At 42.1% G+C, this 25,000-nt stretch overlaps 1 protein-coding gene across 1 annotated transcript in view; it reads right to left on the reverse strand.

Moving 5' to 3' along the window:
* LOC138965618 (GATA-binding factor 2-like) overlaps nt 1–25,000 on the reverse strand; it is a 68,695-nt gene that overhangs the window by 36,348 nt on the left and 7,347 nt on the right. Inside the window, exons 2-3 of the mRNA XM_070337796.1 lie at nt 21,728–23,149; nt 1,316–2,098 (exon numbers count right to left, since the gene is read on the reverse strand). Of these exons, the coding sequence (XP_070193897.1) occupies nt 1,316–2,098; nt 21,728–22,007 (1,063 nt within the window). The 5' untranslated portion in view covers nt 22,008–23,149. The remainder of the gene's footprint in view (nt 1–1,315; nt 2,099–21,727; nt 23,150–25,000) is intronic.

Consider the following 25,000-nt stretch of genomic DNA (forward strand, 5'->3'; position numbering starts at 1 on the left):
CTCTCTCTCTCTCTCTCTCTCTCTCTCTCTCTCTCTCTCTCTCTCTTTCCACTGAAGTGTTCCAACGTTTTTCTATTCTCTCTTGACTAACTTGCATAAAATTACATTTTTGTATGATGTTCACAGTGAAAAAAAGTTGTCAAATCGTTTCACCAAAGAAAATGTACAGAGTAGGGACGGCAAATAAAAACAATATGTTTGAAAAAAAAATAGCCCTCAGCAAAACGCTATAGGATGGAATGAGAAAAGCCACCATAAAAATACGGTCATATTCTTAAAACGAATACAGCTATCGCAAATGCAACAAGCTGTACAAGCAGAGAAACATCCCAAAGCCTTCAAAATCCCAAACACCAAGCCCTTCGAAGCAAAACGAAGAAAGGCAGAAAGAAGAAAAAAAGCAAATAGGGCTCAACGAGCACAGACCCCCGATGATACTGCCCTTCGCTTCCCCCCAATCTTATCAAAGAGGCATCTTCCCCTATCTCCACTATCTCTACTATCTTGATGTGGACGCACGCGCCCAGCTCGCTCAGAGATGCTATCGGCTCGTGAAGACCCCCTCCCCCTAACCCTCCCCCTAACCATCTTCCCTACGCCCTTGATTCTATCCTCTGGCCAGAGCCCAGTTTTGGAAACCCCGCGTGTTGCTTTGGCATCGATGAGCTGGGTGGAGGTCTGGGTTCTGTTGCTTGCCTTTGCCTGCAGGTCAGAATGTCTGGAAAGGCCTATATTGTTTCATAGCTTCCGCAGTCCTTGGCCAAAATGGGTGTGGGGCAAAGACGAGGGTGAGGGGTGGAGGGGGGGGGGGCAAAAGGAATTAGAGTGATAATGCGTATTTTGTCTTGGTATCTTCTGTTCGCCATTTTTGCAATTTACGTCAAATGTTGTCTACAGAATTCGTGGACAATTTTGAAGCTCCAAATATTGCAGCCAAAGAATAAATGGGTCTCGATTGGATGGCCTTTAGAATCATTTGCTTCAACGAACTAACAGGACAAGTAACTCTACTGGTGATATACATAAATAAGAGAAACCAAAAGTAACAGAATTGTTTCTTTTGTTAGTTAAACGTTCCATTAACTTGAAAAAAAGTGTGAATGTGCTGGAACCGTATATGCTTTTAAAAGACATGCCTGACTGAGTATGAATCCTCAATTGCCAATAGCGCTGTACACGCGACACGGTATTGAAATTGAATTTAGTTTGGAGCTCCAGTTGTTAAATTGATTGTATGCGGCATTGTTATCTGTAATTTTCAGAAAAAAATGTTTAAACCAATAAAGTTGTGTTAAAAACCAAAAGCCAGACTGACCTGTGCTGGAGCGTGCCTTGTTGCGTGACCTGTTGCCGGAGATGGACCCGCCGGACTTGAAGACGGAGTTGGAGGTGGGCGGGTGGAAGCCGAGGGACGCCGCCCCGCCGTAATCACCGCCCATGTGGTAGTGGCCCGGGTAGGTGGCCACCGGGTGGGCCGTGTGCGAGAAGGGGGTCTCGGCGGCGTGGTTGAGCTGGTTGACCCGCACCTGCGTCAGGTTGAAGGTGTAGTTGATGGAAGGCTCTCCGGAATCCGCCCCGCCGTTGAGGAGACCCACCGTGTTCCCCCCGCTGACCCCCATCTCGGACTTGGTCAGGGGCTTCAGCTCGGACCCTGACGTCCCGTAGTCGTTGACTGAGTTCTGTGCGCCTCCGCTACCGTTGTTGACTCCGGACTGTGCCTTGTTTCCTCCAGCGGCTCCGGACACGTTCTCTGGAGTGCCGTCTTTGGGCGGCGTTGGGGGGAAGGAGAAGGAGGAGTTGGCCTGCGATGAGGGCGGGTGGATGGAGAGCGGGGCGGTGGGGGACGGGTGGCTGGGGGACTTGCTGCCGTACGAGGAGGCAACGGCCATCCACCCGGAAGAGCCCAGGGAGGAGGGGTGCTCTGCCAGCGGGGCTGTGGGGGAAGGGTGGGAGAGGCCGCGGTTGGAGAAGTGTGAGGCGGCGGCCTGCATCCAGCCGGAGTGAGCGTGGGGCACCATGGCCTTGCCGGACTCTGCAATCCACGAGTGCAGGGGGCTGTGGAAGTGTGGTCGGCACATCTGGGAGGCCGCGCTGGACCCTGGGACATAGAGAAAATATTGCTTTAGTACGGAGAAGAAAACTCGAAAATGGATCAAACCAGAACAAGTACAAGTAGTCCCTTTACATTCAGCCTTCACAAATCTGAACAATTTTGTGATAAAGAGAGGTGGCCTTAAAATTGAGGCAAGTTTACTGACCTCATCAAGAACAAAAGTCTCAGGAAAGGCTCTCTGTTTTAAAATGGAGATTTCAATTTTTAAGAAAATGTCTGTGAAGCTTGACCATTCAATAACCAGCGTTTAATATAAAGTTTCTTAAATTTAAATTAGAACAATAAAAACTGGAAAGAGAACAATGAACGAAAATTGGAAATACAGATGAAGCAATGAAAGGTACATTTATACAGAGAGGACGACAAGGAAACACAAATCCAATATGAATCATTCAACACATACAACGACTAGAAAAGGAAGGAACAATTGCATACACACAAACACCGAGAACCAAAAAGATAGAGCATACGTTCAAGGAGGCAAACAGATAGGCACAACACAAGAAGGACAAAGTGGACATGAGCTGTTTGAACTAAAAGAACATCGTCACGTATGCTTCCTTTGGAAAGATAAGATATAGATCAGGACTTTTTGGGATATAAAACGCCGTCCATTTTGTTGGTGTGATTTTGGAGAGAACAACATTCTTTGAAAAACTCCTGATTCAAACGCATCAAACGCTGACATATGCAATGCACGTTTGCTTTATGATCGAAATACATTATCATTTTATGCAAATAATTTCAAAGGCTCGTGAACCATAAACTCAGCAAATGACAGCCGCACTTGTTAATGGACCCTACCCTTCCCCGGATGGTTCGAGGGAAAGTTCAGTGACGCGTTGCAATCATTGTCTTTAATCAAAATTGCCCGGGGGACTCGAACCCGGAAAGTGGGCTGGGCGATTTAGAACCTGACATAGAGGAGTCGAAGCATGCACTCCCCCCCCCCCCCCCCCCCCCCACCGGATTCCCCTTCCCGCCTTTGAACAAATAAATGGAAACAGAAAGTCCGCTCACGTTAATTCCAGAATCCAGAACAAAATAAAGATTAGCAGTGGAATGGATTTTTAAATAAAATACCATATAGAAATGAATATTCAACGCTCATTTTCTTCATATTATTAATTATCTGTCGTGTATGTTGTTTATTCACTTTGAAAGACAGAAAGATCGAAATACCAACTCTCCATATTTTTTGGACAATTCCGATGACCAAACGAGTGAACGATTCGCATAAAAGACTGCGTAGGAGTGTAAAGAAAGAAAATGGCGGAATTGAATTATTGATCGACCAATCAAGTGACAAGCAGTTGAATCACATATTGATCACCTGTCGGATGCTCTTCTGAAGTTGCTCACAAACACAAAGAAATGTCCCTCCCGTAAATAGTTAGTAACCTAAGCAACAGATCCCCTAATGACACTTCAGCCAACTTGAACCTGTTAAATAGCCCGCGCACGCAGGGATTCGAACAAACAACGCACACATTACACGACCGAATTTTAACACACACACACACACACCCACACACACACACACACACACACACACACACACACACACACACACACACACCAACGCCACTGCAGACTTGGGACTATATTAACTCGTACAGATCAGATTTCCAGATAAGATATTGTGCTCCGTGGTTTTGCATGCTGGCACAATGCAAGCAAAACCCCGTTTCGATCATAACAATACAATTCGCGAGCGGGGTCTGGCTAACAATACCTCACAAATTCGGGTAAGCGAGTCTTTTTTTACATTTAGTCAAGTTTTGACTAAATGTTTTAACATAGAGGGGGAATCGAGACGATGGTCGTGGTGTATGTGTGTGTGTGTGTCTGTGCGTGTGTGTGTGTGTGTGTGTGTGTGTGTGTGCGTGTGTGTGTGTGTGTGTGTGTGTGTGTGTGTGTGTGTGTGTGTGTGTGTGTGTAGAGCGATTCAGACTAAACTACTGGACCGATCTTTATGAAATGTTACATGAGAGTTTCTGGGAATAATATCCTCGGTTTTTTTCTCTCATTTTTTCGATAAATGTCTTTGATGACGTCATTTCCAGCTTTTTGTAAAACTTGAGGCGACACTGTCACACCCTCATTTTTCAATCAAATTGATTGAAATTTTGGCCAAGCAATCTTCGACGAAGGCCGGACTTTGGTATTGCATTTCAGCTTGGTGGCTTAAAAAATAATTAATGACTTTTGTCATTAAAAATCTGAAAATTTAAAAAAAAAATAAAAAATTATAAAACGATCCAAATTTACGTTCATCTTATTTTTCATCATTTTCTAATTCCAAAATCATATAAATATATTATATTTGGATTAAAAACAAGCTCTGAAAATTAGAAATATAAAAATTATGATCAGAATCAAATTTTCGAAATCAATTCAAAAAGACTTTCATCTTATTCCTTGTCGGTTCCTGATTCCAAAAACATATAGATATGATATGTTTGGATTAAAAACACGCTCAGAAAGTTAAAACGAAGAGAGGTACAGAAAAGCGTGCTATTCTTCTCAGCGCAACTACTACCCCGCTCTTCTTGTCAATTTCACTGCCTTTGCCACGAGCGGTGGACTGACGATGCTACGAGTATACGGTCTTGCTGAAAAATTGCAGTGCGTTCAGTTTCATTCTGTGAGTTCGACAGCTTGACTAAATGTTGTATTTTCGCCTTACGCGACTTGTTTATTTTTTGGCAATGTGCAAAATTTGATAATGATTTTGTGCCTGAATTTTTTTTAAATTAAAATATGATGTACAACACGCCTGCTCCATTATTTTTCAGACTTTTATGAGAGCCAAGCAGTTCAATTTCAGTGTGAGAGAAAGTTCTCATATAAACTGCGCAACGTTGTCTACATTTAATAGCTTTTTCTCACCAAATTATGAAGATGCAATACATTTTTTTTAGAAGTCAGAATTTCGCCGCTTTGATAAAAAAAATCACAACAAATGTTCTTGGATATTTACTTCAAATGTGAGATAAATAAAAAGATACACAAATAAATAAATAAATAAAAACATAAATACATAAATGATCGATACAAAAAATATACTAACAAAAAATAAGCAAATATATAAATAAATTGTCATACCATTTCCCGGCACAATTTCGTCCCACCCCCAACCCACACGTGGGTCAAAAACGCAAACGAATAGTGGCCCAATAACTCAGGGTTAAAACCAATGACCACAGATCCATCAGAGGCCGAGAGAGGCCGTAACTATCATAAATATTTAACAGCGCGAGAATTCATCTCCATGCGATTAGGCGCACGGTGGGCGTTCGGTAATCAATCGGGGATAAACAGCTTCAATCACTGTCTGTGGAGAGGACTCGACCCAAGCGTCTTCTTCTTGCCTGTTTCTTGAGAGTCTGAAGAAAGTGATGTGCTCTTGAATATTTTTTTCTCTCTCTACTTGTTGTGTGTGATTTCATGTCGTTGTCGTTGTTTTTATACGTCACGGGTTTTCGCACTTCTTTTTTAGGTTCAAACAATTTTTGTGTTCCATTGCGATATCGTGAAAAGGTACAAATGTTAATATTAGATCAGTATGCCTTCTTGCAGCACATTTTTATATTTGAGGATCCTTTCAAGTTTAAAAGAGCAGAAATAAACACAATGGCGGACATATTTAGCGACGTTAATTACAAAATTACTTCTTTTTTTTATACCTCCGAATCTTTATTCATTTTATATTTTCTTTTTTAAGGTGAAATGTCTTTCCCTTATTTTTTGGATTTTGATTCACTTTTCGGGCGCTAGAAATATCCATTATATCTTCCCAGAAATAAATTAAAAAATATATATGAATAAAAAAAATTAAAAGAAAACGAATGAAATATAGAAAAATGACAGAAAATAGAAAAGGATAAAATTGGATGAGGAACGAAAACAGAAGAAAAAACATGTGTCCTACTTTTTTCCCGATCAAAAACATCCAAAAGTGCTAAAAAAAAAATTAATAATGTAAAAGTGCAAACCTACGCCTTTAACTTTACAATAACGTAAAGACTGACCAGACAGACACGCTTCCCTGCATTTCATACAAAACTAACGGCACACAGACCCAAAATATCTCGCTACCCCGCTCCGCCAAAAACGGCTACAAATCTCCCAAATCTTCAATATTTAATCAGGCAAAAAGATCACGGCAGAGCGCAACTATGGCAATTCTGATCGGCCATTTTCCCGCCCAATTGCGGCGAACGACAAGACTTTGCTCTCAGTTTGAGGAAGACGGAGAGAAAGAAAGAGAGATGGTGTGTGTGTGTGTGGGGGGGAGAGAGAAAATGAAAATAGGGAGACTGAGTAGAATGCTTTAAAATCGAGAATGAGGACAGTGCGTGTGTGGGTGTGTGGGTTGGGGGGGGGGGGGGGAAGAGAGGCAGCAAAGAGGATAAATTAGGGTGAGGAAAATGTGTGTTGGGAAGGGCGGGGGCTTTTAATTGCTCATTGACTGGAGACACTTTGTCTTGCTCCTCCCCCTTTCTCGTCTTTTTAGTCGCCGCGAAGTTGAGATGATGACGATACTGAAGTTATTACACAGAGAATGGATTATTATTTTATTTTTATATAGTTGTGTTTTTTTTTTTTTTTTTTTTTTTTTGGGGGGGGGGGAGATTTACAAATGTTTTAGTAATATGTTTTCTTTTTATTAACTTAGAGCACTTACAGTTCATCTTTCGCACTCACACACACACACACACACACACACACACACACACGCACACGCACACATACACACACGCACACAGAACAGAGAGTTGTATCAAAAACCGTCCTGCCAGGCACCAGCGCCGCCTGGCATCAACAAAGGTCAGGTAACTCGCTCTGCGACCCTTGGGGCTGTTTAGCACATCACACATTCTCATTCTACTGACATCAGAGTGATTTCCCTGGAAACTCGCACGTGCAAAATCACACAAACACAGCGGAATCAATTTACGAAGCGGGTACAGGGAGGGGAAAGCAGGGTTCTATTCAGTAATGTGAACTTTGTAGGTTACAACGTGAAATTACTGCCACAAACACATTCTATGGTCAGTCCTTGCGTCGATTTGTATAAGAGTGTACATCGAGAATGAAACATTACATATTTATGTTTAACCGACCGGTAAAAAACAAGTGAAATTGTAAAAAGTAAAGAAAAAATAAATGATATGAAGAATTGGAATTAAAACGTTGACAGCATTCCATGTTTCAACGAATGTTAAAGTAATATTGATTGTGTATGATACTACTGTTGATGAATGTCAGAAAGGTATTTTTCCTGTCTGGTCCTCAAAGCCATTTCCCGCTGTACGGTTCTCCAGCCAGTAGCCTATAATGAATTTACGAACACGAACGCCAGGCAAAATTCCTTGCGATACCCGTACAAGAAGCATCAAAGGTGACCATGCATGCACAAACTGCAAGGCAACCGGTAGGTTTCTTGATGTTCGGTCAGTGGTGCAATACCTCCCGTGGGTTGTGCAACGAACTGCAGTGTGTTCTGCCTCAAGATCTATCAGTTCTGAACAGTCTATACAGTACAGTCTGTCTGTTGGAAAACGAACCAAGAAGATATTTAAATATACAGACTTCATTGTGGCAGCTTAGCATTCTCTACCAAATATAGTTTTACAATGAATTAAAAGAGTGTGTGTCGAAATTATTTTTTTATTTTTTTGTTGGTTGCACCATCTTTCTTTTTTGGGGAATAATAATGTGTTTGGTTGAATCGCCGATTAAATAAAACAGATGCTGAGAGATAAGGTACTTTTATCAGCTGTCGAACTACCTCTGACCCTGACCTTTGTCAAAAGGTACAAGAGTCTCGGTGGTCACTTTTAACTTCCGGTGCCGTCACTTACTGGTGTAAAGTAGGTCTATATGCGCGCTGTGACGCACGTACGCATCTGACCACGGGTCAGTTCATTCATAATCACTCTCACTGACCTAGTAATAGCAGCAAGACTTTATACTCAAGGAAACTGATTAAAATCATATTGTTACTCGTTTGCCCTACTGAAATACAGTCACTAATGAGAAGACTATAAGATAAAGCGCATTACTTTATTTTCTAAATCAAAAGTAAAAATCTTAAAACTGTTATCCTGTTGCTTGGTTGTGTGTGTTTTTTTAGCGTCCCTTCACCTTGACCTAACTTTATTTTCTACATCAAAACTTTCAATCTCAAAACTGTTATCCTGTTGCTTGGTTGTAGTTTGTTAACGTCCCTTCACCTTGACCTAACTTTATTTTCTACATCAAAACTTTCAATCTCAAAACTGTTATCCTGTTGCTTGGTTGTAGTTTGTTAACGTCCCTTCACCTTGACCTAACTTTATTTTCTACATCAAAACTTTCAATCTCAAAACTGTTATCCTGTTGCTTGATTGTAGTTTGTTAACGTCCCTTCACCTTGACCTAACTTGATTTTCTACATCCAACTTTCAATCTCAAAACTGTTATCCTGTTGCTTGGTTGTAGTTTGTTAACGTCCCTTCACCTTGACCTAACTTTATTTTCTACATCAAAACTTTCAATCTCAAAACTGTTAACCTGTTGCTTGGTTGTAGTTTGTTAACGTCCCTTCACCTTGACCTAACTTTATTTTCTACATCAAAACTTTCAATCTCAAAACTGTTATCCTGTTGCTTGGTTGTAGTTTGTTAACGTCCCTTCACCTTGACCTAACTTTATTTTCTAAATCAAAAGTAAAAATCTTAAAACTGTTATCATGTTGCTTGGTTGTAGTTTGTTAGCGTCCCTTCACCTTGACCTACTTGGCTATGCGGGTTATCCGGAGTGCAGTTCACTCCATAGTTGTGCCAGGTTATCGGTCTATTATCGTCGCTTGCTTTTGTGCGCCCAATGATCCATCCTTCTAAATCCTGTTCAGTATAAAGTGATCTTAGATTTTTACACAGACCTTTTTGTTCATAGCGCAAAAAGAGTCAGATTGGATTTTATTTTCCTTTCATAGAATCTCCCTTGTCCGTCCCCTGACCCCAGAGCACTCCATCTCCTCCCCTGCCCCTAACATACTTTATCTGAATAACTGACCAAGGGACAAGGGCGCACTTACTACTGACCAAGTCACATACTTAGATCTAGATCTACCAGCGCCGAGCCCCCCCCCCCCCCCCCTCACTTACACACACATCAACAGAAGAGGTCCTTTCCGATAGTGGTTGCGTAAGGACGCCATTTTCGGCGCGGTACTAAATATTCCTCTACAAGCTGGAGAGTCGGAGAGGGGAAGTAATTATGACGGCGGAGGTCTGGCGGCATAATGTCCACTTGAGTTGATGGGCTTGTTGTAAGCCTGTGGTCAGTTGTGTGAGCAGATTACGGACGTATAGAGGGGGGTGAAGGGGGTTGAAAGATGGTCAGTCCAATATTTACTATCCGAGTGAGGTTTCATTTGTGTGTCTTTTGGTTTAGCCTAGATTCGGTTGTCCTCAGAATACAGCATGAGTAGTTAAAAATTGTCTTTCTTTATTTGGTGTTTAACGTCGTTTTCAACCACGAAGGTTATATCGCGACGGGGAAAGGGGGGAGATGGGATAGAGCCACTTGTCAATTGTTTCTTGTTCACAAAAGCACTAATCAAAAACATTGCATTTTCTGTATCATTGTAGGTTTGTTCCAGCGCAACCAAACAAAATCAGGGCAACTGTGGCGTTTTTTCTTCTTCTTACCAAAAATTGCGACGGTTTCCACACTATAAATTTCGTTTCGTTTCCAATTTTTATTCCCTGTGCAATTTGGGCCACCTTTTCCTTAGATTTCTTGTTTTCTCTTCACCACTCTTTTTACATCTTTCTTCCTGCTTTTTTTTCACGCAGACTTTCTCTTCAGAGACACCAGGCGCCAAGACTGGGGGCTAAGCGAGGCTTCGGTTTCGGTTCGGTTACAGGAGGGGATTTTACTGTTGCTAGCGAGTCGTAAAGAAAAACTTTCACATCGCCAGAAGTCTCTGTCTCCTGGGTTCCGGAATTCACGGTCATACGCGTGGCACTCGCCACGGAAGTTGTAGAGACAACGGCATCATCATTCCCCCCCCCCCCCCCCCCCCCCGCAATCCCATCATGCAACCTTTTGCACTGCCCCGTATATATGAAGCTTCTTACTCCTTAAAACAGAATAGTTTGTAATTTTCTCTTCCGTTTTTCTATGTATTGTTTTGATTGCTTTTTTTTCTAAATAATCATGATTAATTCATGTCATAATAATATGTCAGTTAAGTTAATTTGTCATGTAAAAAGTGGTATCGAGTTGATGTGGTGTAGTATATATATATAATTATAGAACACCCCGACGAAGGCCACGAGGCCGAAATATTGGTGAAAACGTGAAGGCTTGTTTTGGTTATTCTTTCCATATTTGTTAATATATATATATATATAACATCAGAAATTGTGAAAGAAACAAATGAAAGTCAGCAGAGACTTTCTTCCGAGATTTGTTAAAATCTCTTAGCAGAGAAAGAGATATATATATAATATAATATAATATATATAATATAATAATATATCTGTCAGAACATCCGTATACGTTTGTCAACCCGTCTGCCTGTCTGTGTCTGTCTGTCGGAGCGTCCGTCCGTTCATCTGCATAGCAAGGTCATCTCCCTCTGACAATTACTTCTTATAAACAAATTTACGGAAGTTAAGTGGGGCTTTGTTTGAACGAGAAAGCTTTTAGGTGTGTGGGGCTGTTTTGGGAGAGTGAGTGCCTGAGAGTTGCCAGCATGCTGGGGAGGGGGGTGGGGGGAGGGGGGGGCTTGTGGTTTTTTTATGATGGAGGCGGGAGGGGGAAGAGCGTTGAATGTTGTGATTTCTGCGCCCATGCATTAGTGCGTTGCAATTTGCTCTGGCGTCTTTGGAACGTCGCTTGAGTGCCTCTCACTCTGGGATTGTAAACCCCACACCCACTCACACCCCACACTGCATTTATCCCCCCTCCTCCTCTCTCTCTATCTCTTTCTGTCTAGTCTATGTCTTTCTCTGTCTATATATAATTATCTACTTCAAAAATTCAAAATGTTCAAACGTTCTAACGGAGGGGGGGGGGGGGGTAGAGAGACAGAGACGGAGAGACAGACGGAACGACAGACAGAATAGTAAGAGAGAATGATAGAGTGAGACCAGCAGAGAGAGAGAGAGAGGGGGGGGAGGGAGAGAGAGGGAGTGAGTGTGAGGGAGGGAGAGAGAGAGGGAGAGAGAGAGAGTGTGTGAGAGAGAGTGTGAGAGAGAGAGAGAGGGAGGGAGAGAGAGAGAGAGAGAGAGAGAGGGAGAGAGGGAGAGAGAGAGAGAGAGAGAGCGAGAGAGAGAGAGAGAGAGAGCGAGAGAGAGAGAGAGAGAGAGAGAAAGAAAGAGAGAAAGACAGAGAGACAGAGAGACAGAGAGACAGAGAGAGACAGAGAGAGAAGAACTGTAAACTATAAGAAGAAAAAAAGTGTGGAGGTATGGCCCTCCCGGGAGCCCATGTTTCGCCTTAATCATAACCAAGACAATTTCTCCGGCACGCCAACCACGCGAGATTTGCCAAGATCGCCACGAGACGACGCTGCCTCTGTAAATACTCGGCGCCAAAAGGTGATTCCGCAGACAATATAGCGAGCATGACAGGTATTCGCTTGCAAAAACAAACGTTTCTCCCTATCTGCTCCTTCACAGACTTAGAAAAAGAATTCACTGATACAGTTTACAGTATCCATCAAAAAGAATGCATACGTCTTTCAAGCTTTGCGCAGAATAAAGCTGAACTATTATCTTACTCAAAGATTCTAAAATGGAGGACATCACTGAATGATTGAATTCAAACAATGTTTAAATACGGAAAAGCTGAAATCGTTGGAAAGCAGAGCTGACGGATATATAATATATTTTCTTTCATTCAAAATTGTCGTTATAAAAGATCAACGTCACTATGCGAATGTTAACCAAGACTCAAAAACCCTAGCAGGCCCCTCATGCATTGTTGTCGCGGTGTCGTCAGTCCAAATGACGTCGGCATCCGGCAAAACACGTTTCTTCCTGCCCATTATTCTCTGGCGCTCAAGACTATACTCGCTCATTGCATGCACTGCCGGGTAATTACAAGAAGTATGAAACGTACGTCTGCGAGTTTGGCGGCGGTGTCGCCACGGTGTGCAGAGGGAAGTTTCTGCTTCTTCCGTGGCGACGGCAAGTCTGCACCAATCAGTGCTGGGTGCACAACTATACTCTTCTGTGCATGTAGTCCGCATGCCGCTCGGGTTTTGTTCGTCTTCTCCTTTTGTTTCTTTGATAATTCTGTGTTTTTGGATGTAGTTTCTCTCGGTGTGTCCTCCTCCTCCTCTTCCTCTTCCTCATCCTCCTCCTCATCATCCTCGTACTATGAGTATTGTCTTCTCCTTATTTTGCTATCATTCTTATTTTCTTATTTTATCTGCTTGTTTCTCAAGGAAATAAACTCGTGAACGATATTCAGCGTCTCCCTTCTTCTTCTTTCTTTTGTTGTCCCTTTCTTTTGGCTCTTGTGCAACCGGCACTGTTGGCCTAGTGGTAAGGCGTCCGCTCCGTGATCGGGAGGTCGTGGGTTCGAACCCCGGTCGGCTTTAAAATTGGCAATCTAGTGGCTGCTCCGCCTGGCGTCTGGCATTATGGGGTTAGTGCTAGGACTGGTTGGTCCGGTGTCAGAATAATGTGACTGGGTGAGACATGAAGCCTGTGCTGCGACTTCTGTCTTGTGTGTGGCGCACGTTATATGTCAAAGCAGCACCGCCCTGATATGGCCCTTCGTGGTCGGCTGGGCGTTAAGCAAACAAACAAAAAAGCTCTTGTGCAATGTGAGCTTATGGCCCGGTATTGGACTGACCACCTCGAAAGTCTAGTAACTTTTTAATGATTATATTTTTTTCCCTTCTTTCAGACAAAACAGTACTACCATCATCATCACCACCATCATCATCAACAGCAGCAAAGTCGACGACGACAACAACAACAACAACAGTGACAGCAGTCTAAACAACGCATAACTTGAGGTATGTTCGTAATTTTCACAGTCTTGAAAATGCCATAATTTTTATCGATCTTAAAGCTCGTGTCTTATTTTTCGCGTATATGTTTATTGTCGCTGTAGAATACCTCAAAGAAAAATATTCATACCTTGGTCCTTTGATGTAGTTCACGCTTCGTTTACCTTTGTCACGCATCCCTGAATAGACTAACACATACCTTGAAAACCGCGTTGCTAATTAACATGTCCGACGCTCCTTACTTCTCAAATTGCTCAAATCATTCGTCTCTGTCATTTCCTTACTACCACGACAAACAAACAAAACAACACTACTAACTATACCCAATGCAAAAGTCTATACAATTCATGTGTTTGTTCACAAGAGCCGTGCTGCAATATTTGTGTTTTTATTCACATTTGCCTGCCTGGGCTAAACCTCTCCTGTATATATATGTTCTAGTTAAATAACTCGCTCTCGTGTGTGTAGTTTATTTACATATTCGCTATATTTGCTCTGCCTTTCTGGGTGGTTGGATCGATATTAGAGGAAGAGTCACTTTGCTGAATGTATCCAGAAATATACTGTTTCTGCAACTGAAAACGCCGTCAATAGACGTCAGAGACCCCTGTCAGAGGAACGGCAAAGCCAATCGAAGTAACTCGTCCCACGCTCGAGTTGTCGTTCTTGGTTTCTATTGATCTCCCTTTATTGTTGCTCAGCGGAGCAAGCAAGAGTGCTTTTTGGCAGCCAAAGTTTCATGTCACTTCAGCGCTTAATTCACTCTGTGTGTCTGCCTGTGTGTCCATCAAGCCAGCAACACCGTATACGTGTAAAAGAGATTTTTTAGCTGAGAGCAATCGTTTTGTTTTACAACAACAACAACAACAACAACAACAACAACAACAACAACAACAACAACAACAACAGAGAAAAATTTCCTTCTTTTATGCTTAATTTAACCAGGTATACAATTACATAGAGCGATTACTCACACGAATTGTATCCAGTGGAAGAGACAAGTTTCAATGCAGATTACATAAACCGCAGCCAGGTGGTTTCCAAATGAGATTAGAAATTATGCAGGCCGATATAATTATGGTCTCTTTTTCCGTGAAACCGGAGATTAACAAGCCACATTCTGTACTACATTTATTTGAATGATGTGTTTACATCTGCGACAAATTACCCCCAACAACCCCCCCCCCCCCCCCCCCACCCCCCCCCCCCCCCCCCCCCCCCTCCCTCCTCCCCCATTCGTCCTTCCTTCATCCCTCGTACATTGCCCCCCTATAAGTATTGTCAGGGTTTGATATCATCTCATCTCTGTGCGACAGCAGGTGGTATGGAATTTTAGCTTTCAATCTGGGTGGTAATTTAACGGTATGCTGAGAGTTGTAGATACAATGTACGATACTCTCTGTCTCTCTCTGTCTCTCTCTCTCTCTCTCTCTCTCTCTCTCTCTCTGTCTCTCTCTCTCCCTTGTCCTGCCTCTCTCTCTCTCTCTCTCCCTCTGCCTCTCTCTCTCTGTCTATGTCTTTGTCTCTGTCTCTCTCTCTCTGTCTCTGTGTGTGTGTGTGTGTGTGTGTGTGTGTGTGTGTGTCTCTCTCTCTCTCTCTCTCTCTCTCTCTCTCTCTTACCGTAAGCTGACCCCCAAAAAGCGTTGGATCAACAAAAACGTTTGTAATCTAAGAACCAAAGAACTGACTACTATAAAAGGAGAAAGAAGTTATCTTTTTGCCGTTACCATTTATCGTTTTCTCATTCTATCTCTTGAACTAGTTCACCAGTTGAACACTTCTACTCGACAACAAGAGAAATTCCTGAGTAGTACCGGACCCTGTACAAGTCCGGCTCACTGAAAAGTATTCACGTGGTCTTAATTTTAACAGCTTGCATAATTATATACACATGCACAAAGACTCTGCTCATAAGTCCGGTTTAGAAGACAAGTTTGCTCACTTCTATAAACGTGCATCCTGCTGAGTCTGCTACAAATGGACTCAACGTCAGTACTTACTACAACTAAGGCGTATACAATGACTTGTTCCGGTGTGTCTGTTTTTATTCTAAGAAGACAAGTGTATATAGCACGGAGATGCTGACAGAGATATGGCGTATTACTAAACTAGTTCTAAATCCTACCTCCAAATTTGATGTCCCTGTTGGTTTAGAAAAAAATCTGAGAAGGAAACGGTAGATAGCTGAAGAGAAAAGGAGTATTACGATACGACCTGTTCTAAACGCTACCTCCAAATTTGCTGTCCCGGTTTGTTAAGAAAAAAAATCTGAGAAGGAAATGGTAAAGAGATAGTTGAAGAGAAAACGAGTATTACAATACGACCTTTTGTAACCGTGACCTCAAAATTCCCTTGCTTTTTTTTATTTTCTAATAATATATATTAATATAGCTATTCTGATGAACACGTGGGGGAATTCGGGGGCTGTGATTGGATGGTCTCTTCCGATCATCAAAGCATAATGCTACGGAAGTCGGCCATTTTACTCAATATCCAAAAGCATATTGTCAATAACAAAGACGCATGGTTCCGGTTTACCCATCTGTACCACGCGGCGATGTTTCAATCGACAACAGCATACACTGACAACTTGAAATTCTTCTCGGGAATGTTTTTCAGCTTTACAAATGTCGATAGCATACCCTTTTCTGCTAACTTCCCGATGAAACAGGACTAAACCAATTATTTTCTGTCCCTAAACACCACAAAATGCCCAAAGTCAAAAGATGTAGTACAAACAGGGGAGTAAAACGGAACAGCCGTTTTTGTGTGCCTGTGTGAGCTCAGTTGCCGACTAACACAAACTCAGTTTCGCATTCGGCTTTTTTTTTTATCTCGTAACTCCACACTAAATACCCCACTTCCCCCCTGAAGTATTGATGTACAACCCATGGCACTAACATTCATGTAGTCGTTTATAACTTAGGTTGAAAAGTTCGCTTCATGACGAGACAAGTATAAATGCCATTCACCCAAACTGAAAACTTCTTGCCGTCTGCTCGCGTTGTACGGATTAGCTGTTCTCTTCTCCTCCCCTTGTTGCATCCCAGTTCTTCAGTTGTTTCTAGTTTTCCGTTGATGTTGTGTTTTGGTCTTCTTCATAAGTAGTCTTGTTCAAAATGAAAAAAACTCAAACTTCTTTTTGTTGTATACGAATGAACTAATAAAAAGCTGTTTAACAGCTGTGTTGTCAAATCAAGTTTTTGTCCAAAGTCAGTGTGGCGCCTGCGCAAAACTAATGCGCATAAGAAACGGCGTCTGCTATCAAAACCTGAGATCAACGCATCGACTCAAAAACTGTCATTTTGTAAGTTTGGAACAACAAATCAAGGTCAGAACAGCTATATAATCGCTATTGTGTTTTCAGCGTAGCAATAGGGTCCGATATTTAGACTCGAACAAGTATAATGCGACTCGTCTTCGACTCGTCGCATTATACTTGTCTCGTCTAAATATCGGACCCTATTGCTACGCTGAAAACACAATAGCTGGTATTATTGTTGCTTTTTTTTTATTTTTTTTTTTTACCAAACTATCATTGGAATCGTCTGCTGCAAGACCTTGTCCCGTTACGTATCAGAAAAGAGCAAAGAGCGACAGAACAAACAAGCACGAGGCGAGGTCACGACTTAAGCCCCTTATCAGAACTCTCCAGCTTCGGAGTCAAGTTGTTGTCGCCCCCAATCTCGGCTGCATTTCCGGAACTGCTCGTCGTCTGCACGAGAGAGTCGTAGAGTTATCTAACGTCCCGTCCGACAAACGGTGCATGTTCCGCTGTGCATGTCTTTCTGCACTTCGCCCTTTGTGCATGCATGTCAAGTTATGTCAGGGAAAAATGGTCAGACTCATTTCTTTATCTCGGAGGTATTGGATGGGGCATGCAGTCACGGAGTCAAATATATTCGTTTATTGTCCCATCTTCCTATCACCTGCACTATTGACTGAGTCAAATGATTTCGATATTGTCCGGTTTTCTTCATCACCTGAAACCTTGACTGAGTCAAATAAATTCGTTTATTGTCCGCTCTTTCTGTAACCGACACCATTGACCGAGTCAAAGACAGGAGTGGTGACATTTTTGCGTTGCAGATAAATGATCCTCATTGTCGTATATATACATATATCTATCTCGATGGGTTGGTTTCTTATGACCGTTGCTTTCTCTTCAGTCTTATATCTCGACGTTATCTTGTGCATAAGTGCATTCGTATGCAGCATGTATTTTTCATGTATGGATTATCAGTAAATGTCGGTGCACATTGCGAGTGTACATGCCCCTCAATGCGCATGTTCTGTACGGCGCGGCGGTTGTTTCCTCTTCAGTTTTTTTTTATATTTTTTTTTCATCTCGACATCATCTTGTGCATAAAAGAAAAAGTTTCGCTTTCGCATGCGGCATGCCGTTTTGCATAATGGAATATCGGCGAATATCAGTGTCAGTGTGGAGTATCAGCGATATGCATCCTAAGTGATAAGACATGTTTTGTCAATTCAATACCTTCATAGCTTTCCCGCTAGAGCGCAGTGAGTCGACATCGTTCAGATCACGTGTCACTTCATGTCAGAAGTCTTCGTAACAAATTGATATATTCTTACACAAATCGTACGCTATGCATCGATTGTATGAAGTCAAATGCACGACATCTTTCTCACACACACACAAACCCATGTATACCCAATAAGATTAAATTCAGTGTAACTTCGCACTGCAATGTATCCTATAGTTAGGTCACTGCGCTATGAAAATGAGCGTCTTTGCAAAATATGGAGTCAGTGCTAGCCAATATATTCCACTTGTCTTTGCGTCGTCACGCAACATCATGAATTTTTATATTCCACAGAATACTACACATAAATTCACATTTTAATTCCCACGTGCTGAACGGTACGCTATAAACAACGTCATCCGTAACCACTTTGCTGTGGAGTGTAATATAGAAATATATCGCACTGTCAGTCGAGCGCTGTGAGGTTTGCACTGGAGCTGAGGGTTTGTGGGGGCAAAGTTACGGCACTTATTTCGGGGTTTGAATTTCAATGGCTGAGCTCGGGCCCGCCAGACTGACGGCAGTGGTAATTGCAGGGAACCCCAATACACGCACACACACCATAAATACCGCACTTTGTACGGCTTGTTGTAGTCGAGTCGTGTGTGTGAGTGAGTAAAGCTGGAGGAAGGGGGGGGGGGGGGGATATGATGTGTGTGTTTCCGTATGTGTGTCTGTCTGTATGTCTGTGTCTCTGCATGTGACTGTGTGCGTGTTGCTGTGTACGGACATGTCTTTTTGTCTCAGTGTGATTTTGTCCATAAATAATGTTATGCCCTACAAATTCAAAAGCGACAAAATCCTCCTGCGAGCTTCCCCGAGTCTGTAGTACAAGAATAAACCGAACCGCTCATCATCCATGGCACCTTTGATCTTTCGAGGAACTTCTCTAACTTTTATTTGTTAGGCGGTACAGACATATACCCCCCCCCCCCCCCCCCCAAAAAAAAAAAAGGGAGATATCATCTCGCATTTGATCGCTTCATACAGCACCACGGAAATTCATTTTATCAGACTCCCCATCGGCGTAGTACTTCAAACTTCTCACCTAGGCAGATCTCACAAACAAGCCTATACAGTATATTGAGACAGACCTTGTTAATGGCAGAGATACATGTATAAACCAAGAATGTATATATATATATATATATATATATATATATATATATATAGGCGTAGCAGAAACGATATCTCTCGACAGACATCCCATTATATCAGCCCCGCAGCCAATATAGCCCTCGCCACATGGAGATAAAAGAATTAAACTGTGTGCTTTCAACACCGATAGCCTTGCCTCAGCTTGCGTGAGCGGCTCTGGGCTGGCCGAGACTGGCGTTGAGCATGAAAGCCCGAGAAAGGTTAAAACAATAGCGTCTATGATTCGTAATGATGGTGCCTGTCTTTCAACCGCCGCAGGTGATTGGGCGCTAAATGTTACGCGGAAAAGTGAGAACGCTCAAAGAGCTGTGCGGGGGACTCACGCGTGCATGAACAGAAAAAAAATGTCTTCTTGTGCAAAATTGTTGTGTAGAAGACTTTGTATTCACTGTTTATTGCGAGCCTTTTTCTTTGACATCTTATCTTTCTTTTGTTGTCCCCGTGGTTTGAAAAAAAAACCCACCCGCTTAGATCCATATTAGTTCAATTTTGTTAAGTTGTTTTAATGTTCCCACATTTTTATTTTTTTACTGTTTGTCTTTCTTGTCTTTTTACAAAAATAATACAATTCTTTACAAGTTGACTGGGATGCGGGTGGTTTTCCTTCTTGTTTCATATTCTTAGTCTTAACAGTATACTCGGTTGCACTGCCTGCAGCATCGAATCATTCTGGACAATGGATTTTTTTCTCCGTTCAATTAGATTTCAAATCCCAAATGAAATCCCAAACTGACTTTCCTGCTTTTTAATATGCGTTCGGTCTTTTCCCATGTGATTGTATTTCTTTGAAACTTCAACTAACAACGGCCTTGTATTTCATTTGTAAAGAAAATCAATATCAATCCAGTTGGCTACATGCATGGAGGACTTTGGTTAGGAAACCATACATATTTCATGCTTCAAAACAAGCCGTGAAAAATAGCTCATCGAGCTGCGTGAAACGTTTTAGCGAAACGCATTTTCAACAACAAGTTTGGCAGAACAAATTGCTCGTCTTTTAATTTAGTCGCCTTAACCTGTGTTTAAGAATGTTTTGTTTACGTTTGCTTGTTTATTTCTTAAGCAGTTACTTAATAAAAATCATTAGTTACTCACATTTGAGCTCAGAATGCCTTAAGGGGTTACTTGTGTGTTCAAATCGCGTGAAAGAAACATTACACATTTTGTGCACAGGTTCCTTTAAGCAATATGGACACATCTGTGCAAAGAAAAAAGGGGGTCGACGTATTAACTTTTTTTTTAGAATTTTTTTACTGGGGGTTGTCAAGTACGATTTTGCGAAAAACACTGCGATTTTTAACATGATCCCAACTGACATATTTAGCTCTAAAAATAATAAATGAGACATTAGTTTGTGTATAGAAATGAATGGAGAGTATAACTTTATCATAAAACGGTACTTATCAACGTGCATTTTCAGAAAATGATCGAGGTTTATCGAGGGCGTACACATAAAATTATCACTCTTTTAGTAGTAAAAACGTATTTAAAAACAATTCGCGTGAAAGAAACATTACACATTTTGTGCACAGGTTCCTCTAAGCAATATGGACACATCTGTGCAAAGAAAAAAGGTGGTCGACGTATTAATTTTTTTTTTAGAATTTTTTTACCGGGGGTTGTCAAGTACGATTTTGCGAAAAGCACCGCCACTGGGCAAGAACAGAGTCACACTACAGTAGAATCCGCTAAATAAACACACGGTTAACAAGGACAGCCACTTTCAAAATACACTTTAGTCCGGTCCGGATTGATCACTATATGGCCCATGTAATAATCCTTCGGTTAATAAATACAAAAATCCGGTTAATAAAAACAGTTTGTTGGCGAAATTGGGTATTTTTTCCGTGCTGGGACGCTCACTTAACGCAAATTTGACAATGTATTGTCAATCAATCAATCAATCAATCAATCAATCAATATGAGGCGTATATCGCGCGTATTCCGTGGGTACAGTTCTAAGCGCAGGGATTTTTAAAAAAAAAAATTTTATGCAATTTATATCGCGCACATATTCAAGGCGCAGGGATTTATTTATGCCGTGTGAGATGAAATTATTTTACACAATACATCACGCATTCACATCGGCCAGCAGATCGCAGCCATTTCGGCGCATATCCTACTTTTCACGGCCTATTATTCCAAGTCACACGGGTATTTTGGTGGACATTTTTATCTATGCCTATACAATTTTTTCCAGGAAAGACCCTTTTGTCAATCGTGGGATCTTTAACGTGCACACCCCAATGTAGTGTACACGAAGGGACCTCGGTTTTTCGTCTCATCCGAAAGACTAGCACTTGAACCCACCACCTAGGTTAGGAAAGGGAGGAGAAAATTGCTAACGCCCTGCCCAGGGTCGAACTCGCAACCTCTCGCTTCCGAGCGCAAGTGCGTTACCACTGGGCCACCCAGTCCAACGTTGTCAAACACGGAGCGATATCTACTCACCCGACAGACGATGCAAGCATTTGCTGAAGCTTAGTGAGCTAAGTTCAGCGAAAATTGTGATTTAGGCGGGAAACGAAATTACGAGAATTAGATCACGTTTGCATTCTCTCGTTGCATTCTCTCCTACACACGTATAATACGGAGTATAAAGCTCGCAGTTTTGAACATGGCGTCCAAGGGCACAAAGAGAAAAAGAACAGAAATGACGGTGCAAGACAAGAATCAACTTCTTGATCGTGTCCATAGTCTGACAGCAAAGAGTGTTCGGGAAGCTGCAACCACAAGACGACGATGACGGAGAAGAAGAGTTGCCAACCCCAACTGCTTGAGCGATGCGTGCAGGACAAATGGGAACAGGACAAATAGGAACAGGACAGCATCATAACAAAACAGGATAAACATAAATCAAAATAATGGAATAGGCTAACTCACCATGTGGATTTCTGTAGGCTTGGACAGCTCTGGCGGCGGATGTTGAGTAGTAGCCGGCGTTCATGTGTCCAGCATTGGAATCCAGTGTGTGTGGGAAAAACATGTCACTGATGTCTTCCGAAGGCAGCATACCCTGTGCGGCAGCGTCGTACCCGTTTGGTACCCGGCTAGCTTCGTGTGGTAGCCAGGCGGCGGGTGTGTGTTGGTCAGCCATCGTGCTCATGCTGGTTTGGTTTGGTTTGATTGATGCTGATTCTGGGCTCAAAGCCGTATAGAACATAAAGCACTAACGTTTTCTGGTTTGGGGTAAAGTCTGTTCAAGTTCCCTCAGTGGGGTTTGCAGGGAGAATTAATCTGGTGGAATAACGTCAAGCACAAAAACGTTGAGGACTCATGTTTCTGCGGTTTTGCCAAGAAAAAGTATGCTGCTGAGTTTTGTTTTGTTGCTTTATGAACAAATGGAAAACAAGTGGTGCAAAAATTACACAATCTTGGAAACACGACGCCGTTCTTGACGTGAAAGTTATGTGATTAATAACTTAATCATAAAAACCGCAAATAAAAACCAAACGTAAAGGGGAACAATGTCGTAAATATAATTTCCTTCAAAACAAAAACCGGAGGAGAAATTCGCTTGGAGGTTAGACGGTACAGTCTGTGGTAGACTCAGCGGTGTTGGAGAAAGGAGTTTTTGAGTTGTTGTGCTTCTCAGCGGCTCAAGTAACCCACATCAATCTTCACCAAAGCGAGACAGCAGCGAAACCCTCGCTAGTCACTAAGGCAAAAAGAAAGCAAAGGAAAAGAGAACTTGTGTGTGGGGGCAAAAAGCAAAGCAAACTCTGACGTTTTATGACGCTCTGATTCTGACGTCTTGAGAAAACGCCTCTTTCTCTCTTTTTTTTCACAGCAGAAATGAGACGTCGCCTGGTCTGTCCCTTGATGAAAATTCCAAAGTTTCCGCTGGGGCTCTTTTTGGCAAAACAAAGATGCTGTGTATGCGTAGTTAAAAGTTCATAAACAGGATCATTGCTCGCAGACTCAACTTGTCCCGAAGAAAAACAGCAGTGCAATGCAGTGTTGTGCGCACAGAACGCGGAAATTCATACACCCTCAGCGCAGCACGTGCGAATGATGGTGGTAGTGGAGGTTGCTAGGGTAGACAGATATGAAACTAGAACTTGTATCACTGCTATGATAGCGTCGAGCGCGCGCGAGAAAGATTGTGTAGATATATATCTTCCACCCTGATCCTTCTCGCTTGAGTTGCGTAGGCTGGTGTGATAGAAACCTACAGTTGCAGATTGGAGTTTGATCGCCAGCAGCAGTCGGCGAAATATAAATTTGCCGTCCTCAAGGCTGAAGGGTGTCCCGGGTTCAAAACCTCTCGAGATTTCTCGTACGATAGCGTTGCCGAGACGAGACCTGCAAGCAGAAGAAGGAGAAAAGATGGGGGTGAGCTTTATGGCGGCAACATGGTGTAAAGTGGAGGTAAATAAAGTTGCATTAAAAAACCACTGGCTTGAGGAGACATTGATTGAATGCTTGTAGGGAGGACAACTGGGAGGATGACGTATCGGCTCCCGGTGATGGATATAGATGTGAGTGTTTTTGTGCAAGATTTGTTAAAGTGTAGGCGTCTTGATAACCATATTTTGACGGTGGATAATTAACCCTTACACTGGTGCAATTCTGTAACACATGTTACATAGCCAGTGGTGAATTAACAACAACAGAGAGAAAAATAACAAAAAACGGTCATACAGGTTTTCGCAGCCATGGGAGGTAATCGGAACCGACCAAACAGACTGAGCCAGTAGCGCGACATATGTCGTGACAACCAGGTGACATGACAACCAGGTGACAGTATACGTAAAGTAGCGCGACATATGTCGCGACAACCAGCCTATGGGTTAAGATATACAGAAAAAGAACGAGACGATAGAAAGCACATGTAGCAAAAGTATTATATGATCCATGAGTTTTAGATTAAAAGATGAAAAAGAAAAATTAAAGAAGAAGGACAATTCAACGACAGTCACAAAACAGAACGCAAAACAGAACAAAAACATGTTTTATATGAAATACACACACAATTAAGCAATTACAGGAAGAAAAAAAGGAAAACAAATGTAGCGAAATCGAACACATAAATTATTCAAAAGTTCGTGTTATCTACGATTGCCAAACATCGAGCAAAAGAAAAAACAAATGATTAGTGTGAAGCTTTTGACTGCAACATGACATGAATACCTTCTAGTTACGCGATGTACTATTTAGGACAGTCTCGTGATCTAACATTAATTGTATCACCGTTTGAAACAAAGCCAAATGTATCCAACTTTGACAAATGTGATCGTTTGTTGTAATCGTTCCGTTTGTTACTCAGTCAGTAATTCTTATTATTACGAATGATGCATGCTCACGCGCCGCGCCGATAGACGCTTCTGTTTAAAAAAAACTTTCACTTATTGTTATTTCTAGTCTACTCTATTTTATTGTATCTTATTATTTTAGGGCGCATGCATATTCAAATCGCTATAAAAGTAGGCTTTGTTAATCGCAAATCTCGTTCTTGGCACATAACCACAACAACCTGGACAGCCCTGAAAGTCAACAAAATGGTGCACTGGCCTTTGGCTAGTGCTTCTCAAAATTTACTAGCCAGAGAACAAATTTTACTCGCCAAAACAACAATTTGTTTCGGCAACAGTACTCGCATTTGGCGAGTAAATGAACATTTCTACTCGCCAGTTACATGTTTCTGCTCGCCACTTTCAGGCCTGTGACCCACAAATTCAATTCCACCCATCCCACCCATCGAGGACCGTAATGATGTTATACGTACATGTACCTTCAATACCCATAGCACACCCACACACACACACCGGAGTCCCTCCTAGTCAGTGCCAGGCGAAAAATGGATTGTCAGCAATCATCAGCCTCATCATCACCTGCTAAAGGAAGGAGGTGATAACTGACTCTTATCTCAATGACCTTAGCCACTGCACGCCAGAAGAGCTGGTCAGTTTCACAGCTCCTGATGGGCACGCCGAAACGAAAATAATGGGAAATACCGCGTGCGTGCGCTTGCTTGTCAATTTCATGACTGATCGTGAAAAATGCTGATTGTTCTTGAATTTGAGGTGGATTACAAAGGGATTTTTATTTTTATTGCAGGAGGAGGAGATTTTTGTTCAGTGAATTTTAAGGATTTGTATGAATTAATTTGATGAAGTTAGGAGTTGTGTCAATTTTAAGTCATTATGTTATACT

This window comes from Littorina saxatilis, linkage group LG4 (assembly GCF_037325665.1).
Source record: "Littorina saxatilis isolate snail1 linkage group LG4, US_GU_Lsax_2.0, whole genome shotgun sequence".
In the NCBI taxonomy this organism is placed as follows: Eukaryota; Metazoa; Mollusca; class Gastropoda; order Littorinimorpha; family Littorinidae; genus Littorina; species Littorina saxatilis.